Source organism: Diabrotica virgifera, chromosome 5 (genome assembly GCF_917563875.1).
Source record: "Diabrotica virgifera virgifera chromosome 5, PGI_DIABVI_V3a".
Classification (NCBI taxonomy): domain Eukaryota; kingdom Metazoa; phylum Arthropoda; class Insecta; order Coleoptera; family Chrysomelidae; genus Diabrotica; species Diabrotica virgifera.
Window position 1 is genome coordinate 13,369,097 of NC_065447.1, and position 19,493 is coordinate 13,388,589.

Below are 19,493 nucleotides of genomic sequence, written 5' to 3' on the forward strand. Positions count from 1 at the left end.
ATACTACTGAAAATATATATTTTTGTGTTACAATGTAGCAAAAATATTCATTATAATGGAAATTTCCAAAAATCACTAGAATTGGGTCTATTTTGAAAAGTTATCACTATTTCACTAGATTGTTAAAAAATCACTAGATCTAGTGAAATTTCACTAGACCTGGTAACACTGAAATAGAAAGAAGAAAGATTGTTTAAATTTATATTTGTTATACAGACCGTCGTGGTAGATGTGACAACACTGTCAAGATGTCAAATAGAGGGCCTGTTTATAAAAATATATTATTTCATTAGTGTTGCTATATCATTTTCATTTTAGAGAGTTATAATTTGATTGAATTACAAAATATGATTTATTCATATCTACGAGGGTCCTACAGCCTCTACCGCAACCCGCAATTCGATCTCTACCTTAAAATTTCACCAGATAAATAGAAATGGGATTTTCTTTTTGAAGACACTTCCATTTTATTGATTTCATCATATAATAACTTCAGCTATCCATTATCTACTATCGCATAACTTGAAGCCATTGATCTTGTTTTTTGTTTTCATTGCTGACTGTTGATAATTAATAATTCTCTCCTTTTCATGGGAATGTTCCTTTAGCATCATCTTGCGTTGCCAAATATTTTGGGAAGTCATGGAACTATTTTTCTATATTTCGAACAGCACTTTTTCTAAGAGAAGGTTTTTCTTTTTCTTGGAAAAGTTTTTAATTCACATCAGAATGCATCATGTCATGCAACAGGATATTTCTACAGGCCCTCTATTTACTGTTGCCAAATTTCAATGTTTTGGTCTTGTGGTAGCTAACAAGCAATAGGAAAAAGGCTAGAATCCTATCAATCAACATTTATGTTGTTAAATGTCATATGTCATAATTGTCAAAATATTACACCAACCTGACACCAACATCGTCGTAGTTTAAGCAGCTTAAATTATCGTATTTTTAAGACAAATTAGATCTTTTATTGTTCTTGTAAAGGTATAAGGATCTTCAAGGAAGATTTAGTGATCTTGATTGGAATAATGATATATAAAGTAGTTTGTAAACTTATAAAATCTGATGATACACATTATCGAAATTTCTATTAGCTCTAAACGTTTTAACATTAACTACAATTTGTGTAGGCAACTAAATTAATTAATCATGATATCTAGCATTATTATTTGTTTTAGATCGCCATGTCAGACACCGAGCTGGACGTACCTTCACCTCCAAGCCTAAAGAACGCGAATGCAAGTGATGGGGACTGGATATGTGAAGATTGTTCAAACTTTAATTTCGCCCGTAGAAACACTTGCAATAGGTGTGGAAAAAGTAAGTCTCATAGCATAGCTGCGAGTAATAAACGTAAGTTAGGTACTGAAATCGGTAAAGCTGCTGCTGAAAAGAGCAGGGGTCTCTTCAGTGCTGATGATTGGCAGTGTAATAAATGCGGTAATGTAAACTGGGCCAGGCGGCAGTCTTGTAACGTTTGCAACGCTCCGAAGTTTGGAGAAGTTGAAGAACGAACAGGCTTCGGTGGTGGTTATAACGATAGGGGTATCGTAGAATATAAAGAACGAGAAGACTCTGATGATGACTACGACGAGTTTGGTAGGAGGAAAAAGCGTCGCCATGATTCAGAAACAGAAGATAGAGGCAAGAAAGAGATTAGAAAGGAGAAAACGTATGATGAAGAAGAGGAGGAGGACGAGGAAGATGACGACGAGGATCTATCAAAATATGACTTATCTGACTGGGGAGATGCAGGTACCGATAAAAATAATGATAAATCAAAATCTACATCGCGATCTAATTCCCCTGTTATTAAAAAATAAACTATTTTTACAAAAATTATGTTAGGTATGCAGTAATATATAAAATGCATAATCTGTTTTTAAAATTGTAACTGTTAAAATATCAGTAAGTTGTTTTATATGTGTTGACAGGTTAAATAGGAAAATAAGATTTATTTCTATAATTTTAGGCATCCAATTTTAAAGTAAAGTAGTGTTAAACAAATTAGTACATGTTAAATCAGATCTTTAATGTCTCTCTTCAATCCTGATCCCGCGGAAGAGATGTAGTGGTCGACATGATGTCATGTATTGTCTGTCTCTAGTCAATTCTTTTAACTCATGCATAGCTTTTGCATATTCCTGTAATTTTATCGGTCCATCTTGTTGGGGATCGTGATCTTCAGCCTTCCACTTTTCCTTTTTTGTGTTTGCTCCCATAGCATGTCCAAAGTATTTTAATTGGTAGAGATGGACTTTACCGGAGAGTTGTTGGCTAACTTTTAGCTCTCTTAAAATTGAATTATTTGTCCTATAGTTTGTCTAAGAAATTCGTAACATTTGAATCCAGAAGAGCATTTCAGTGGCATCTATCTTTCTTCTTTCCAATTTTATCAAGGTCTCATCCGTAGGTCAGTATTGGAAATATTAAGTAGTTATCAACGTCATCTTTAATGCTCTTGAAATTTAACAGTTCTATATTTTAGTCATTTTTGCTGTGCAATTTTTGCTAGATCACATCTTCATTTAATTTATTCCTGTAATTACACTGTGTTTGTGATCATTCATCCCAGATATAAGTATGAGCTCACAACATTAAACCGATCATTCGTGGTTATGTGTGGATGATTGTTATGTAGTCTATCCTATATTATGATATTTGTCTTTGATATGTTTAATTGTAGACTAAATATATGACTTTCGTTTTCGACCAGTCGTATAAGATCAATCAACTTTGCTTGACTATTTGCAAGACCTAGAATCAGTGCAGACCTAGTGTCATCTGCAAAATGTAGAATCTTTATTTTATGACCATAATTTATTAGATACCCTTTCCTATCCTTCAAGTTTTATTCTCATAATATGCTCCCCATATATATTGAATAATTGTGCAGATCAAGCACTTTAACCGATCCCATAGTGTGTTCGTATAGTTCAGTTATAAGAGAAATTAGGCAGGTGTTGTGGTACCCCTACTTCTTTTCAGGGGCGGCCCGTCGGGGTAGGCAAGGTAGGCAACCCTCTTCAAATGTAGTACAATAATATAAATTACTTATTTCAAAATTGTAATTTATAAATTTTGACACAATATCTACAATAAAATAGCAAAAATTATCCAAATTATTTTTAAAAATATCCAAAAATTTTTCTCCGTAGTTATAATTATTGTACGCTCCTTGTAGTATCAGTAGTACTGTATAGATTCTATATTCTCCTTGGTCAGGCACTCGGGAACGTAGCCTGAAATAGAACGACGCCAACACTGAATTGACGTGCGATCTCTCTCTCTGTTTACGCGAGCAGGCCTGCTGCAGGTCTGCTCGTAGCGACCGTATTCTACGATTTTGAACGGGCGGATAGGCACAGAGTCTTATAGCCGGACCTACAAAATTTTATCAGTTGCTTCTCTTGTGTCTTGTGAAACTGTTTTAAAATAATTGTTTTTTGATTTTGGCTGTTATTAGTAGGTTAAGTATTGAATAAAACTAGGTAGGACAATTTAAATTTGTTTATGAAAACTGAATAATGTGTTATTAGATTATATAGATAATTAAAAATTTAAAGCGAGGTTAATTGTTAACTTATCAATTTATTTGAATAGTAAATTATTATTTGATACATAAATAAAATAAGTAATATTTGACGTTGTTGAAACGTAGGTGTGTTAGTTTTATTGGTGGAAAAACTTTAGTCATCGAATATGAATATTTTAAACGATGTAATATGCAGTTTGATCGAGACGCCTTTTTCAAGGCGCTAAAATCAAGAAAGATTAGTAATTATTTCAATGGGCCGGCCTTTACAAAATTTAACAATTTTATTCACAGATAAGACAAAAGACAATCAACCATTTTCGAGATCGTTTAAAACAATATGGTATGAAAATCATAAATGGCTAAGCGGAAGTTATTTTAAAAATTCACTTTTCTGTTGGCCTTGTCTGTTGCTCTCAAATTTGAAGCAAAATGTTTGGGTGAGTCAGGGATATTCAGATTTGAAAAATTTATGAGCTAGTGTAAAAAAACATGAATCTTCGAAAGAACATTTAAATAATTGCTTAGATTTAAAACGGTTAGAAAAAAATAAACAAACTACTGACAGTGCTTTCGCTGGACATATTTCTCTATCTAATGAGATATATAATGAAGAAGTTGAAAAAGATTGAAGAAGTTGAAGAAATTGATGTTACAATTCTTTTAGCAAAACAAGAACTTACATTTCGCGGTCGTGATGAGAGCCATAATTCTTCAAACATGGGTAATTTTAAAGAAATTTTTAATTTAGTAGTTAAACGCGATCAGGAAATCCAGGATCATGTTAAAAAATAGAAGGGGTGTTCACGGGTTTGTCAAAAACAATACAAAATGATTTAATAGATTGTCTTGCCGATTACGTAAAAAATGAAATTTCAACAGAAATTAATGAAAGTCAATTTTTTTCTATACTAGCTGACGATACTACTGATATAACCGAAAAATCACAGTGTACTTTAACAATCCGTTTTATTAACAAAGTTGGTCAGGTATCAGAAAGATTTTTAGGGTTTTTTGATGTTAGCGATAATAGATCTGCAGACGCTCTATATAGTTTAATTTCAAACGTACTTGAGCCATATGATTACAAAAATAAATTAATTGCTCAATTTTACGATGGTGCAAGTGTAATGGCTGGCTCTTTAAACGGATTACAATCAAAAATTAAAGTAGATGCTCCAAAAGCAATTTTTACACATTGTTGCGCTCATAGATTACATTTAGTATTGCAAGACGGCTCAAAATGTATTACAAACTGTAGGATATTTTTTGTTGCCTAACCGAAGTATATGTGTAGCCTACCCGCATACTGAGGTCACGAGCCGCCACTGCTTCTTTTAATATTTGTCATAAGTGTCTCCACTCTACCCTGTAGAATCTATCTTATATTGCAGTTTGCTCCTGTGGAATTTCTCTTTGAAGGAATGCTTTCAGTCTCTCATTGATTATATTATATCTTTATGCCTATATTATAGGTCTTTAATACCCATTTGTATTTAATCTTTTCATTGAAAAATCAAGCAGACATAGTACACAGATCAAATTCTCAAACACAAATGTCCAAAATAAATATTCTCTCTTATCAAAGTTTTGTTTACTTTTTTTTTTTTCGGAAAAAACACCCTTCAACTTGAAATGTTATGGGTTTGTAGACACCTAGAAGAGACCATAGACGAGTATTGTAACATTTTGCTAAAAATAAAATTAACTTTTAAACTTTTTTTAAGGTAATTATGCGATAATTTTTGTGATACTGTATATTATGTACTTTCGGTGTACATGATGTCTTTTTTGTACTTTTAGGGAAAATAAAATTTGAAATATGATAATATTTATATAAAACAGGAATGTTTTTGGTAAAAATCAAATAAATTGATATATTCAGTTTACATAGATGTGTAAATTCATTAAATTTTATCAAAAGTATTCCTCTACTCTAATGTATTAAACCTTGTTTTCTCTAAAATTACAACAATTTATGTATACTCCAACTATCATTTACATAATGCCCTCATTACAAGTTCTTAAGCAAAATATCTTATTTTCCTATTGCCACTTTTGTCTAAATTGAATATTTTTAAAACTATGCCTTCAACTAGTCCGTTCTTTAACGGTAAAATATTGCAAAATCTCTAAATTTTAAAGAACCGCTTGGATTGACATGAAATTTGGCATACACATAGCTAACAAGTCAAAGAAAAAAAGTGATATTGTGCCGATATGTGCTTTTGCCCTGGGGGTGGTTTTCACCCCCTCTTGGGGGTGAAAAAAATATTCGTCCAAAGAAAGTCAGGAAATGGATAAACTGGCTAATTTTAAGTAACTTTTGTTCTATAGAGTTTTTTCACTAAGTCAATACTTTTCGAGTTATTTGGCAGTGAATATGTTAATTTTTTCAACAAAATAACCACGCTTTTAGACGGTTTTTCGCAAATAACTCAAATAGTAAGTATTTTGTCGAAAAAACATTCTTAGCAAACATATAGCCTGTAAAAATTTTTAAAAAATGGTGTATATATCACGTCTCTACACGTAGTAGAAGCATAGTTATAGCTAATGAAAAATAGGTTCATATTCGTCAAATTCCCAATGGAATACTTTAACGTGAAATAACCAAAAATGAAGCACAGTTCAGGGAAAACTCATTACAAATTATTTAAAGTGTTTAAAAAAAGCTTCATTTTTGTTTTATAAAAAAAATTCTAGCATCAAAATTAAACAAGTTACGCTCAAGATAAAGTTAGTCCCTTTTGGTTTTGGTAAAAAAATCGAGAAAATCACCCCCTAATTAGTATCTTAAATGAACTTAATCGTTACGACTTCACAAGTTTCTTGACTCGTGTATATATTGTTTATATAATCTGTAAGTTTCATCGGTTCAAAGTCCTTATTATTGAAAGGACTGTAGTTGAACGAGTCATTGATCACGAATGTATGCAAATTTAGAAACACCAAATCTTAATCAATTTTTGTCTAACAGAAAAACAAAAAAATATATGATATTCAGAAAAGCAAATCTGACTTTTTTTGTTTTTCGAGATTTTTGGTATCTCTAACAATTTTTAAGTTATTTTGAAAAAAAAGCATATTTTTCAAAATTGAAATTTTTAAAAATTTTACTTTGAAACCAAATTTTTTCAAAAATAAGCACTTTGAATCGATAAAACTTACAGATCATATAAAGACAATATAAGTAAAATAATTTGTGGAGCGGTAACGATTAACTTTATTTAAGTTGCTAATTAGGGGGTGGTCTTCCCGATTTTTTTTTTGCAAAAACAAAAGGGCCCAACTTTGTTTTGCGCGTAACTTGCTTAAGTTTAATGCTAAAAACTTTTTGTAAAAACAGAAATAAAGCTTTTTTTAAACACTTTAAAAAAGTTATAATGGGTTTTCCCCAAAAAGTGCTTAATTTTTTGGATATTTCACGTCGAAATATTCTATTTGAAATTTGGTGAATATGAATCTATTTTTCATTGGCTATAACTCTGGTTCTATGAAATTCAGAGACCTAACGCGTACACCATTTTTTTTTACTTTTTTATAAGCTATATTTTTGCTAAGAACGTTTTTTTCGACAAAATACTTACTTTTTGAGTTATTTGCGAAAAACCGTCTAAAAATGTGGTTATTTTGTTGAAAAATGAACATATTCACTCGCAAATAACTCGAAAAGTGTTGACTTGGCGGAAAAGCTCTATAGAACAAAAGTTACTTAAAAATAGTCAGTTTACCCATTTCCGGACTTATTTTGGACATATATTTTTTCACCCCCAAGAGGGGTTGAAAATCACCCCCAGGGCAAAAGAACACATCGGCACAATATCACTTTTTTTCTTTGACATGTAAGCTATACGTATGCCAAATTTCATGTAAATCCAAGCGGTTCTTTAAAATTTAGAGCAAAAACCGTGAACGAATGGACTAAACCAGCTATCACCTTGTAAACCTTATGATATTTCATTAATTGTTTTTATATCCATTTTAAATTTTGTTGTGTGCTGTTTTTTTTAGAATTTTTAATGATGTTTTTCGATTACATTTCATTGTATAAGGTAATAGTAGTAAAATAGCATATACAGTGGTCCTAGAACAAATAATCCCTGTACAAAAATCGCCACAATTATTCCTGGACGAAAAATCCACAGACAAAAGATCCCACAAATAATCCCCGGACAAATAAATGCTGGACAAAAAATCCCCAAGAAATATTTGCTGCCGAATAGTTCTCAAAAGTTTTCACATGAACGCAATCGACGAAAATGTTTTTCAACCTCAGTGTGTGAGAGTATAGCAATCGCCTGAAACCGCTCGAGCCGAAGGCGAGTGAAATTATGTCCAAAGTGTCACGAGGGCAAAAATTCTATATTAATTTTAGAGATCGAGTGCAATTTGTTGCGATTATTTCATGAATAAAACTGTTCAAAACCAAAATTTTATTGTAATTTATTTATATAAGTACAAATTAGTACAATTAAACACACAGTTGTTATAAATATTTTACGGTTGAAAGTCATCACTTTTATAATTTTTAAAACATTAATTGTCATTAATGTCACTGAATGTATTTTTTCGTAGCAACGAAGGGCACCTGACGTAATATACTTGACGACGGGAAATTATCAAAAATTATCAGTTTAATTTAGATTTCTGTAGCTTTCTATTGGTCAGAATCTCCTATGAATGAAATAATCAGGTTTAATATCACAAGAGAGTGAGAATAAATTGAAAATAATGTGACAGTTTTTTTTCTGAAAATAAAATTATATAATAAATATACTTACAATCATAAAATGTATAAAAAAAAATAAAAAAAAAAAAGAATGTGTGTGTACTTCGTACGCACGTAAGAAGTTATACTTCTATTATATGATTTAAACGAAATTAATATACTTTTTATTTATATTTTGTTTAAATATTAAACTAATTTATACTTACTACTTCTCAAACATTTTTATTAGAACAGTGCCAAAAATTAAAATAATAAAAGAATAAAACACACACAAACACATTATAAACACATTATTAAACAAGCCACAAATGATGTCTGAACATTAATTGTCGAAAATTTTTTTAACTAAATACGTATTTTCTGAAAATACAATTATATAATAAATATACTTACAATCATAAAATGTATTAAAAAAACAAAAAAGAAAGTTTCTATTGGGACTCGAACCAGCGCTGATCAGCGCGGTTGGTATTGGAATTCATTCGCCTTCTACGCTTAGCCACGGACATTATGTGTCATTATTTACGAAGATCGACTAACTAAACGGATTAAACTTGTGATATTTTGATATTTTGAAAATTGATCAAATTATTTTAATTTTGAATTGAAATGATTTAGAATTGAAAAAATACAACAAAACATAGAGTAAAAAAACAATATATTAGGTGAATATTGATAGAAATTTTGATGGTAATCAAATTATATAAATAAAAGTATTACATACTATGTATTTTGGCAGATCAAATAGGTAGGTTTATACCCATGATACATTAACAATTATTACGTACCTGTTGCTTTTAAAAACTATTTAAAAGTCACTACAATATTATAAACTTTTTTGTTTCTGTCCTCACAACAATAAAACTAATATATTATACATTTGTTTACCTTTACCTTTACCTCCAAACCACAGCTGTCCTACAGCTGCCATATCGGATAATTTTTGACATGGCATTTGAACATCCAATCAGAACAAAGTTATAATGCGCATGCGCCGGGCTGATAGGTTTTAACATATAAAAATTCACCCTCTATCGCCGGTAAAGAAGTATAACTTCAATAAAAGTTTTTATTCGCCACGGAGGCAATGTGTCATTATGTGCGAAGATCGACTAACTAAACGGATTAAGCTTTTGACATTTTTGAATTAAATTAATTATTTTGATTTTGAATTGAAATGATTTAGAATTGAAAAAATACAACAAAACATAGAGTAAGAAAACAATATATTAGGTGAACATTGATAGAAATTTTGATGGTAATCAAATTATGTAAATAAAAGTATTACATACTATGTATTTTGGTAGGTTCAAATAGGTAGGTACCTATGATACATTTACAATTATTACGTACCTGTTGCTTTTAAAAACTATTTAAATGTCACTACAATTATAAACTTTTGTGTTTCTGTCCTCACAACAATAAAACTAATATATTATACATTTGTTTACCTTCATATTGAACAATTATTTATTATTGACAGATCATTTCAACACCCAATCAGAGCCCGTATAACGACTAATACCATACTGTCGGTGTGCGCATGCGCGCAGATCAATATAAATTCACCCTCAATCTCAATCGCGCCTAAAGAAGTATAACTTCAATAATCATTGTAATGCAAAAAAAACCTTTCGTTTCAGATTGTTTTCAGGACCAGCAGTTATCATCACGAATGGGCAATGGTTTGAACAGAATTATTCAAAGCAGAATTAGAAAAAGATTTAAGCGAATAATTACAACATGATTCCCACAGCCTCAGCTCATTCCCCATATTTTCCACGATTTTTTAAAAAACTCGCTCTTTTGTCATGTAAAATTTAAAGTTGTCGGCATAGAATTGGAATTTGAAACTTGGTAATCAGAAATTACAATTCATGCTTAATCTGAATTGCTAATAATTATTTTCATGACGAAAAGCGGTTTCATGGTGATTGCTATACTCTCGCGCATTAAGGCTGAAAAACATTTGCGTTCACGTGAAAACTTTTGAGAAGTATTCGGCAGCAAATATTTCTTAGGGAGTTTTTGTGGGGCTTATTTGACCGGAATTTTTTGTCCAGGGACTATTTGACCTAACCCCTATACAGTGCCCTAAATATTTTTGTCAATCATGCTTTTAAATTGCACTGAGTGTAGAGTTGTAATGAATACAAGATAGACTGTTGCATTTTGAAAATTAGGGGGGGGGTGAAAAATCTTCAAAAATTGCGTTACGGAGTGCGTTACGTAGGGGGGAGGGGGGGGGTAAAAAATCTTCAAAAATCGCGTTACGTAATACTTGAACGCTCCCATACGTTGTGAAATAAAAAGAGATGAAACTAGTAGAGGTACAAAATTTAGCGATAGAAACCTATAAGTTTACATTATATTGATTGTTTCCCACCTTTAGGCGCATCCGACGAGTTTGGCAACTGTCACTGTGACAGTTTTAGTTGACATACTCCTCTGGTACCTCTAATAGGTGGGAAACAATCAATGTACTATAAATTTATAGGTTTCTATCGCCAAATTTCCCACCTTGATTTTGCTGGTTATTAGCGTGATGATCACTTTATACGCATTCATTTTAGTTAAAGAAATACATTTTTCATTGATAAACTTTTCTGACTTAGTAATAGAGGTTTTCTTAATTGAACATTAGATGCAGCAGTTTTATTTTGTGTAATCTATAATGTTAATTGTAATTACATATTTTACTTTGTTAGATTTATATACATCTGCTTTCTATAAATGAGAAAATATCAGTTAATCAAAAAAATAATATTTTACAGGTTTGTCAAAAGTATGGAAGTTGTTTAATAAGTTTAAAATAAACTTATTCAAGTTATGTTGAGAAATTTTTGTATTCCAATCAAAACATTGAAACTAATTGTGTAGTAGCTGTAAAGTTTGATTATAAATAGTTAATAGATACATTTTCGCTTTATTAATGGCCTCATCCTACACTATCACCATCCAAGATGTAGTACATTCTTTCACGGTTTTTGCTTTAAATTTTAAAGAACCGCTTATTGGATTGACATGAAATTTGGCATACGCATAGCTTACATGTCAAAGAAAAATGTGATATTGTGCCGATTTGTGCTTTTTCCCTGGGGGTGACTTTCACCCCCTCTTGGGGGTGAAAAAACATGTCCAAAATAAGTCCGGAAATGGGTAAACTGACTAATTTTAAGTAACTTTTGTTCTATAGAGCTTTTTCACCAAGTCAACACTTTTCGAGTTATTTGCGAGTGAATATGTTAATTTTTCAACAAAATAACCACATTTTTAGACGGTTTTTCCCAAATAACTCAAAAAGTAAGTATTTTGTCGAAAAAAATGTTCTTAGCAAAAATATAGCCTGTATAAAAGTAAAAAAAAATGGTGTACGCGTTAGGTCTCTGAACCTCGTAGAACCAGAGTTATAGCTAATGAAAAATAGATTCATATTCATCAAATTTCAAATAGAATATTTCGACGTGAAATATCCAAAAAATTAAGCACTTTTTGGGGAAAACCCATTATAATTTTTTTAAAGTGTTTAAAGAAAGCTTTATTTCTGTTTTTATAAAAAGTTTCTAGCATTAAATTTAACCAAGTTACGCACAAAATAAAGTTGGTCCCTTTTGTTTTGGCAAAAAAAATCGGGAAGACCACCCCCAAATTAGCAACTTAAATGAAATTAATCGTTACCGCTACATAAATTATTTTACTTATGTTGTGTTTATATGATCTGTAAGTTTCATCGATTAAAAGTGCATATTTTTGAAAAAATTTGGTTTTGAAGTAAAATTTTAACAAAATTTTATTTTGAAAAATGTGCTTTTTTCAAAATAACTTAAAAATTATTAGAGATACCAAAAATCTCGAAAAACAAAAAAGTCAAGTCATTGCTTTTCTGAATATCATGTATTTTTTTGTTTTTCTGTTTAGACAAAAATTTATTAAGATTTGGTGTTTCTAAATTTGCATACATTCGTGATCAGTGACTCGTTCAACCCCTTTTAACTACAGCCCTTTCAAAAATAAGGACTTTGAACCGATGAAACTTACAGATCATATAAACAATACATACACAAGTCAAGAAACTTGTGAAGTCGTAACTTCATTTGAGATACTAATTAGGGGGTGACTTTCACCATTTTTTTACCAAAAAAAGTGACTAACTTTATTTTGAGCGTAACTTGTTTACTTTTGATGCTAGAATTTTTTTTATAAAACAAAAATGCTTTTTTAAATAATTTGTAATGAGTTTTTCCCGAAATGTGCTTCATTTTTTGGTTATTTCACGTTGAAAGTATTCCATTTGGAATTTGACGAATGTGAACCTATTTTTCATTAGCTACAACTCTGCTTCTACTAGGTATAGATACGTGATATATACACCATTTTTTTAAATTTTTTACAGGCTACATTTTTGACAAGAATGTTTTTTCGACAAAATACTTACTATTTGAGTTATTTGCGAAAAACCGTCTAAAAGCTATTATTCAATCGTCAAAAGGTTATTTTGTTGAAAAAATGTACATATTCACTGGCAAATAACTCCAAAAGTATTGACTTTTGTGAAAAATCTCTATAGAACAAAAGTTACTTAAAATTAGTCAGTTTATCCGTTTCCGGACTTTAGACGAATATTTTTTCACCCCCAAGAGGGGGTGATACCCGCTTCCAGGGCAACAGCACATATCGGCACAATATCACTTTTTTTCTTTGACTTGTTAACTATGTGTCTGCCAAATTTCATGTCAATCCAAGCGGTTCTTTAAAATTTAGAGGTTTTGCAATATTTTACCGTTAAAGAGTAAAGATAGTATATTATTCCTTTGAGAACATTCATAAATATCATAATTCTCTCTGCCTTATTACTACGCGGGTTCGGCTTCCCTAATTATATTCTCCACACAATTCTATCTTGGGTCATATCAATATTAATCCCCTTGAATAACATGTCCTGCCTAATCGTCCTTCCTCTCCTACTCCTTCCAGGAATCTGCACTTCACCAATTCTTCGTATTGGGTGATTAACGTCTCGACGTTGAACATGACCAAACCATCTTAACCTATGCTCTCTCAGTTTGACGTCAATTGGTGCCACACCTATACTTCCCCTAATATACTCATTTTTAATTTTATCCTTTTTCGTCACTCCACTCATTCGTCTAAGCATTCTCATTTCCACCACATACATTCGATGTTCCTCTTTCTTTTTCATTGCCCAAAATTCAGCTCCGTACATCATAGCTAGTCTTATGACTGTTTTATAGAATTTTCCCTTCAGCTTCATTGGAAGCATTTTTCTCTCACACAACACACCACTCGCTTCCTTCCACTTCATCCATCCAGTTCTAATTCTACTGCATGCATCTCCATCTATTTCTCCATTACTCTGTAATACCGATCCTAGTTACAGTGGAACCTCGATAACTCGGATTAATCGGGACCGCGGCTGATCCGGGTTAGCCGGAGAATATGGTAAAAATTAATAAAATACGGTATACTTACAGGTAAACTCTGTTAGAATTGAAATAACATGAAATACATATAAATATGCACAGTACCTACACATCTAAATTACTAAAAACACGCAAACACAAACTGAAGCGAACAATATGCAAGACTGTAATACTACACACAATACAGTCACAATCGATGTGATGTTATTTAAGAACAGTGAAAACTAAAGACCATTGTTTGAAAAATAATTTTTTAAATAGTCTTTTTAAACAATGCTGTTTGAAATAAATAAAGGAATACTACAGACAGGTGTCTGTTGTTTCTGCCGGCGCGGCGTGTGCCATGAGTCATTTTTACTATCGTATAGTTCAAATTACACAAATACACATTATCTCTCAAATATTATATTACATACATTTTTATTGCTGAAATGTTTCATCTGATAATTAACTATGTATGGGTACAAATATAACAAAACTAATGCCCCACCCTGTATACGAAATAACTATAAAACCATCCTGCCTCTTTGTAAATAGATTTATATTAAGATTCTTGAAACATATGCAAAATGGCATGATTCAGAACATCATGGAATTTTTCACAAATTTTCTTACAAATCTAGGACTCCTGCCGTCTTACAAGAACCGTTTAACCTTCCTGCCGAGTACCGAAAAAGTATTGATTGCATTTGAGTATTATAACTTTTTAAAGGCAGGACTCAGAAAATCACGGAATCAGGATTAAAATTTTCCGCAGAATTTTCCAACGGACAAAGTGTACTTAAACATTAGGAGACGTCATGCCAATATTTTTTTGATCATTTTAAAATAAATATGTTTAATTTATTTAGTTGGCAGTACCCAGAAAATCATGAAAATTTCATTATTTTCCTTACATGTTTGTATACATATATACTCCGTTAGCCCGTTTGCAACCCTCCCGCCCAAAAAATTTTCTTCATAAAATCGATAGTATCCTGTCATTCTACGGATATGGCAGGACTCAGAAATTCATCGCAAAACCCTATTTTTATTTTTTGGGAAAATCTAGTTTTTACAGGAAAATGTCACAGGAAATTTTTGGATGTTTCCACAGATTGTAAGTAGGTACTTCGTCTACCCTTCCAGTATTGCAAAATGCAGGACTCGGAAAATCGTGGCTGAATTTCTGTATACTATCTCCCGGTCTATGAGGAGCATATGTAACCGGGGTTCTTTAACCTTTGATCTTAAAAAAATAAGAGATTTAAAAGATTAAATTCAATACGATTTTATTCAGAGCATATTTCGTCGATTTCTGAGGCTTCATTATTTTTAAGTTTTTGGGTAGCATATGATACTTCTTCTCTTGTTGGTGCTTCAATGTATAGTTGCTGATGTACATTTAGTTAATTTTCTATGTTGTCGTCTTTTCCAACATAGTCTACAGGCAAAATAGCATACAGTTGAGTCCGCGAGTCTTTACCCGTGCGTCATCATTTAAAGCATACGAAATAAGTCGGAAATCTATTTCACGCAACAACAACTGACAGAAAGTGGCTACTGTTCCGATTACGGGTTTTATGATAAAATTTGACGTTATCAAATATATAGAATGTCAAATGTAAGTTTTGCTTCAAAATTTTTGTGCAGAATTACAGCTACATTCGAAGTAGCTTAATAAATTCTTTTATTATTTATAACATATTTTATAAAATTTAATAACATATTTTATTTTTGTTATTTTATTCACTTTGACGGAAATCTAAACACAATCATTTCTTTACTGTGTGAATGATGTTAGCTTTGTATGTTTTAAATATTAATTGCCAAAATATAAGTATTTACCTTAAAATTTCAAAGCCCAATATAAAATTATTTGTGAAAACAACTGTTTGTGTAATATAAAGAAACTTCAAAACGCAAAAATTTGACAAAAACCGCAAAAAATTCAACTGACTGACAGCCACAAAAGTAAACAAAGCAGAAACGTCAAACAAATTGTGCTTAAAATATGAAAACATACCGAATCGTCTTTTTTTGTACCTATCTCTTTTCAATGCACTGAGTCTAGATGGTTCATAAAAATAACATGTGTTTTTACTTAATAACAAACGGCAGCTGGTTTGTCATGAGTTTCATGCGTGGAAGAGAATGATGCTAGATAAAAAGTATGTGTTTTATCTCGCCAGGTATTAATGACGCACTGGTAAAGACTCGCGGACTCAACTGTAAAAGATGGAAAACGTATTGTTTTGAGATAAAAAGAAATAAAACTAGTCGAGCTGGGAAATTTAGCGATATTAACCTATTAATTTACATCATATTGATTGTTTCCCACCTTTAGACGTATCGAACGAGTTTGGCAAATGCCACTGTCACAGTGACAGTTTTAGTTGACATACTCCTCTGATACGTGTAAAGCTGGGAAACAATGGGGGCTATGCTGTATCATTTACGTAAACCGATTACGTACGGTAAACTCGAATTACAGGCTGTAATCTTGTGTGTAAAATCGGTATGCTGTATCAATGATATCCAAGGGGTTGCCTACCTTCGTATGTAATTTCTTTTAGGTAAACGCACGCGTAAACGTAATTTTAAACTTTTCTAAACAAAAATTACTTGCCGTTTAGTTTGGTTATGTGAAAATGTTTATGTTATATTAATAAATATTGTTATTTTTATTTGTGAAACCAAGTTGTTTGTGTGATAGACTTGTATTTGATTTTTAGTTTAATTGGTTTAGTGTTTAATTTTTAAGTGATTTTTTAGTTGTTTAGTACTTCAATATAATATATCATAAAATGAATTTTTGGTTTTGTTCTAAATAGCTTTCACTATTTCCTACTAATTACTAACACTACATCATCAGGATACAGTAAGTACCAGGGAATGTAAAGTTGTGCTCACAACGAAGCGCCAACCCTCACTTCCTGGTATCCCTCGTACCATATCATGGATCGCCCGATGCATTATGTTAAATGCGATGAGATCGTTCACGAAAATGAAGAGTAGTAGGATACTCTGTTCTAGGCGAGGATACCATCCTTTGGTCTCCTTAGTGAGTGCACCCTTACCCTGCTAGGCCTGGATCCCACGTATCAAAAAAAGTTAATTAACAGCAAGCTGAAAATTTGCTAATAGGGCTTTTCATCAATTGTCATTTGTTTCGAGTTCCTGTCATATGTTATATATAATATTAATATAGGGCTTTTCATTCACAGTCATTTGTTTCGAGCTTCTGTCCTGTGTCTCATAATATTAATATATCTACATCATACGTTATTGGCATATACCAATGATACAAACCAAAGACATATGACGTAGATATATTAATATAATATGACACATGACAGCAGCTCGAAACAAATGACAATCGATGAAAAGCCCTATACACGGATTATACGGCATATGACAGAAGCTCAAAACAAATGACTGTGAATGAAAAGCCCTATAGCTTAATGGTGTCTAGTCGGACAAACTTTGATGTACGCAAACACTGGAAGTTTTAATTGTGGAACAGTTTAAAAATTTGGAACGTAGATTACTAAAACTACCTTGTATTTTGTCAGACAGAACATCCAATTGATTTGTTACCCTTTCATTAAACTCTCATGCAAAAATCAAACTGATATTACTAACCAACATGATTCCTGTCATTTGACATGTTCTTCTTGTTCCACTCATTAAAATGCCCAGTTGGTGATAAACACCAGTCTGATTTTTGCATGAGAGTAATGAAATGGAAACAAATCAATTGGAAGTTATGTCCGACAAAATACATAAAACGTTTTCAAAGTCTGACGTTCCAAATTTTTAACTTATTCCACAATTAATACTTCCCCTGTTCCCATGCATCAAAGTTTGTCTGACTAGACACTGTTAATCTATTAACAAATAATTTTCAGCTAGCTATTAATCAACTTTTTTTTGGTACGCATTATCCAGGTCTATACAGTTCCCTTGTTTACTGATCCAAAACTAACGAGTATAAATAAGAACTGAGTACTTACTGTGCCTCTCCCATATTTTCATGAAGTGTCTAAGTAGTTTTATGACTCTGTAGTTTGTTCATTATTGTATTTTTGTTTGTTTTTATAAACGGGTACAAATATACTGTAACTTATTCCACAATTAATACTTCCCCTGTTCCCATACATCAAAGTTTGTCTGACTAGACACTGTTAATCTATTAACAAATAATTTTCAGCTAGCTATTAATCAACTTTTTTTTGGTACGCATTATCCAGGTCTATGCAGTTCCCTTGTTTACTGATCCAAAACTAATGAGTATAAATAAGAACTGAGTACTTACTGTGCCTCTCCCATATTTTCATGAAGTGTAAGTAGTTTTATGACTGTAGTTTGTTCATTTTTGTATTTTTTTTTGTTTTTATAAACGGGTACAAATATACTGCTTCTTCATTCGTTTAGCATTTGTCCAACTTCCATAATTCTATTAAATAAACGTATTAGCCAACTTATTCCTGCCTCTTCTAATGGCTTCCACATTTCGCCAGGAATATCCTGATTCCTTTATTTTTTGAAGTGCTTGAACCACTTCCTCATGGTCAGTGCGAGTTGACAGTAAAATCAAGTAGGAAGTATATATCAGCACGTCTCGCAACAAGGATGGAAAAAATACAGTATGTTTAAGATATACTATGTGAAGACAGACACATATCTCTGACTCATTAGCTATCATCAGTACAGTATAGCCAAGTTAGAATAGGTCTGCGTTAACCTTTCCTTGTTTGAAAAACTCTAAACATTGATTGTTTGAAACATTCCGCATTCCTTTCCTCAGGTAGCTGTAGCTTCCTCCTTGGATGTGTTAGTTGTTGCTCTGGAATCGTTAGGATCTTCTAACATTATTGTCACAAATTGGTTGCATTGCTCCTGTAGTGATCTTTTCCCAAGCTAGCATACACCTCTAGTAGGTATAGCGGTATAGCATACAGAAATGTAGATAAACTGATAATGTTGATTTGTAAACAAAACATCTTCACTAAATGGGTGAAAAAGCTGAATTCTTAGTGTCTGTTATTTGTATTTTGAGGTTGCAGTCATTAAGTTAAGGGGCAGAATAAAAAAAAACTCTGTAGACACATTAACGGACACACTTCACATGTAGTCACATCTTCTTAAGGAGTGACTTCATATGTAGTTGTGTCAGTGAATGTATTAATATCAAGCTTTCGCAAAATTTATTTGTTTCATCAAGTCTAAAATAAATTTATAATTCTTTTCTCAGTAAATACAATGAAATTAAGACAAAAAAGCATTGTATTAAAGAAGCATAAAAACTTACAACATGAGCTTAGTCCATTAAATTTTAAACATTATCACTAAACATAAAAAATATAAGATTGTTAATCTAGTAGTAATTACAATGTTTTATTTAATTTTATATCACAGTAATAGTTTTTGGCACTGAAATATCTCATAAAAACGGATTACTGGTTGTCTCGTAATCCATCTCGTAACTGAAGTCACTCTAGATTTAAATTATGTCTTTCTGCCACAGCATTTAAGTACATAAATAACCGATTTACAAAATTCATCTTTTCAAAATATAAACATTAAACTTAAAAACAAGCAAAAAGTTGGGTTAACATGAATTAACTGACAGTCAGGACATGACAGAACCCTAAATAACATGATACGTAATTTTTTTGATAACATCATACCACTTTATACACTTATGTTTTGACGACTGTAATCTGATGTACGTAATTCTGAACTTTACACATGTACGTAATCACTTTACGTAAAGGATACAGCATAGCCCCCAATCAAT

At 31.7% G+C, this 19,493-nt stretch overlaps 1 protein-coding gene across 1 annotated transcript; it reads left to right on the forward strand.

The window, feature by feature from the left end:
• Window positions 1-866: 866 nt before the first annotated feature.
• LOC114332170 (zinc finger Ran-binding domain-containing protein 2) lies at window positions 867-11,186 on the forward strand. The gene is made up of 2 exons (XM_028281945.2): window positions 867-987; window positions 1,182-11,186. The coding sequence occupies exon 2, from the start codon at window positions 1,188-1,190 to the stop codon at window positions 1,824-1,826; it is 639 nt and encodes a 212-aa protein (XP_028137746.1). The 5' UTR covers window positions 867-987; window positions 1,182-1,187; the 3' UTR covers window positions 1,827-11,186.
• Window positions 11,187-19,493: the final 8,307 nt, after the last annotated feature.

Coding starts and splice junctions, on each gene's coding strand:
- LOC114332170 (XM_028281945.2), top strand. CDS start 1,188: ATGTCAGACACCGAGCTGGACGTACCTTCACCTCCAAGCCTAAAGAAC.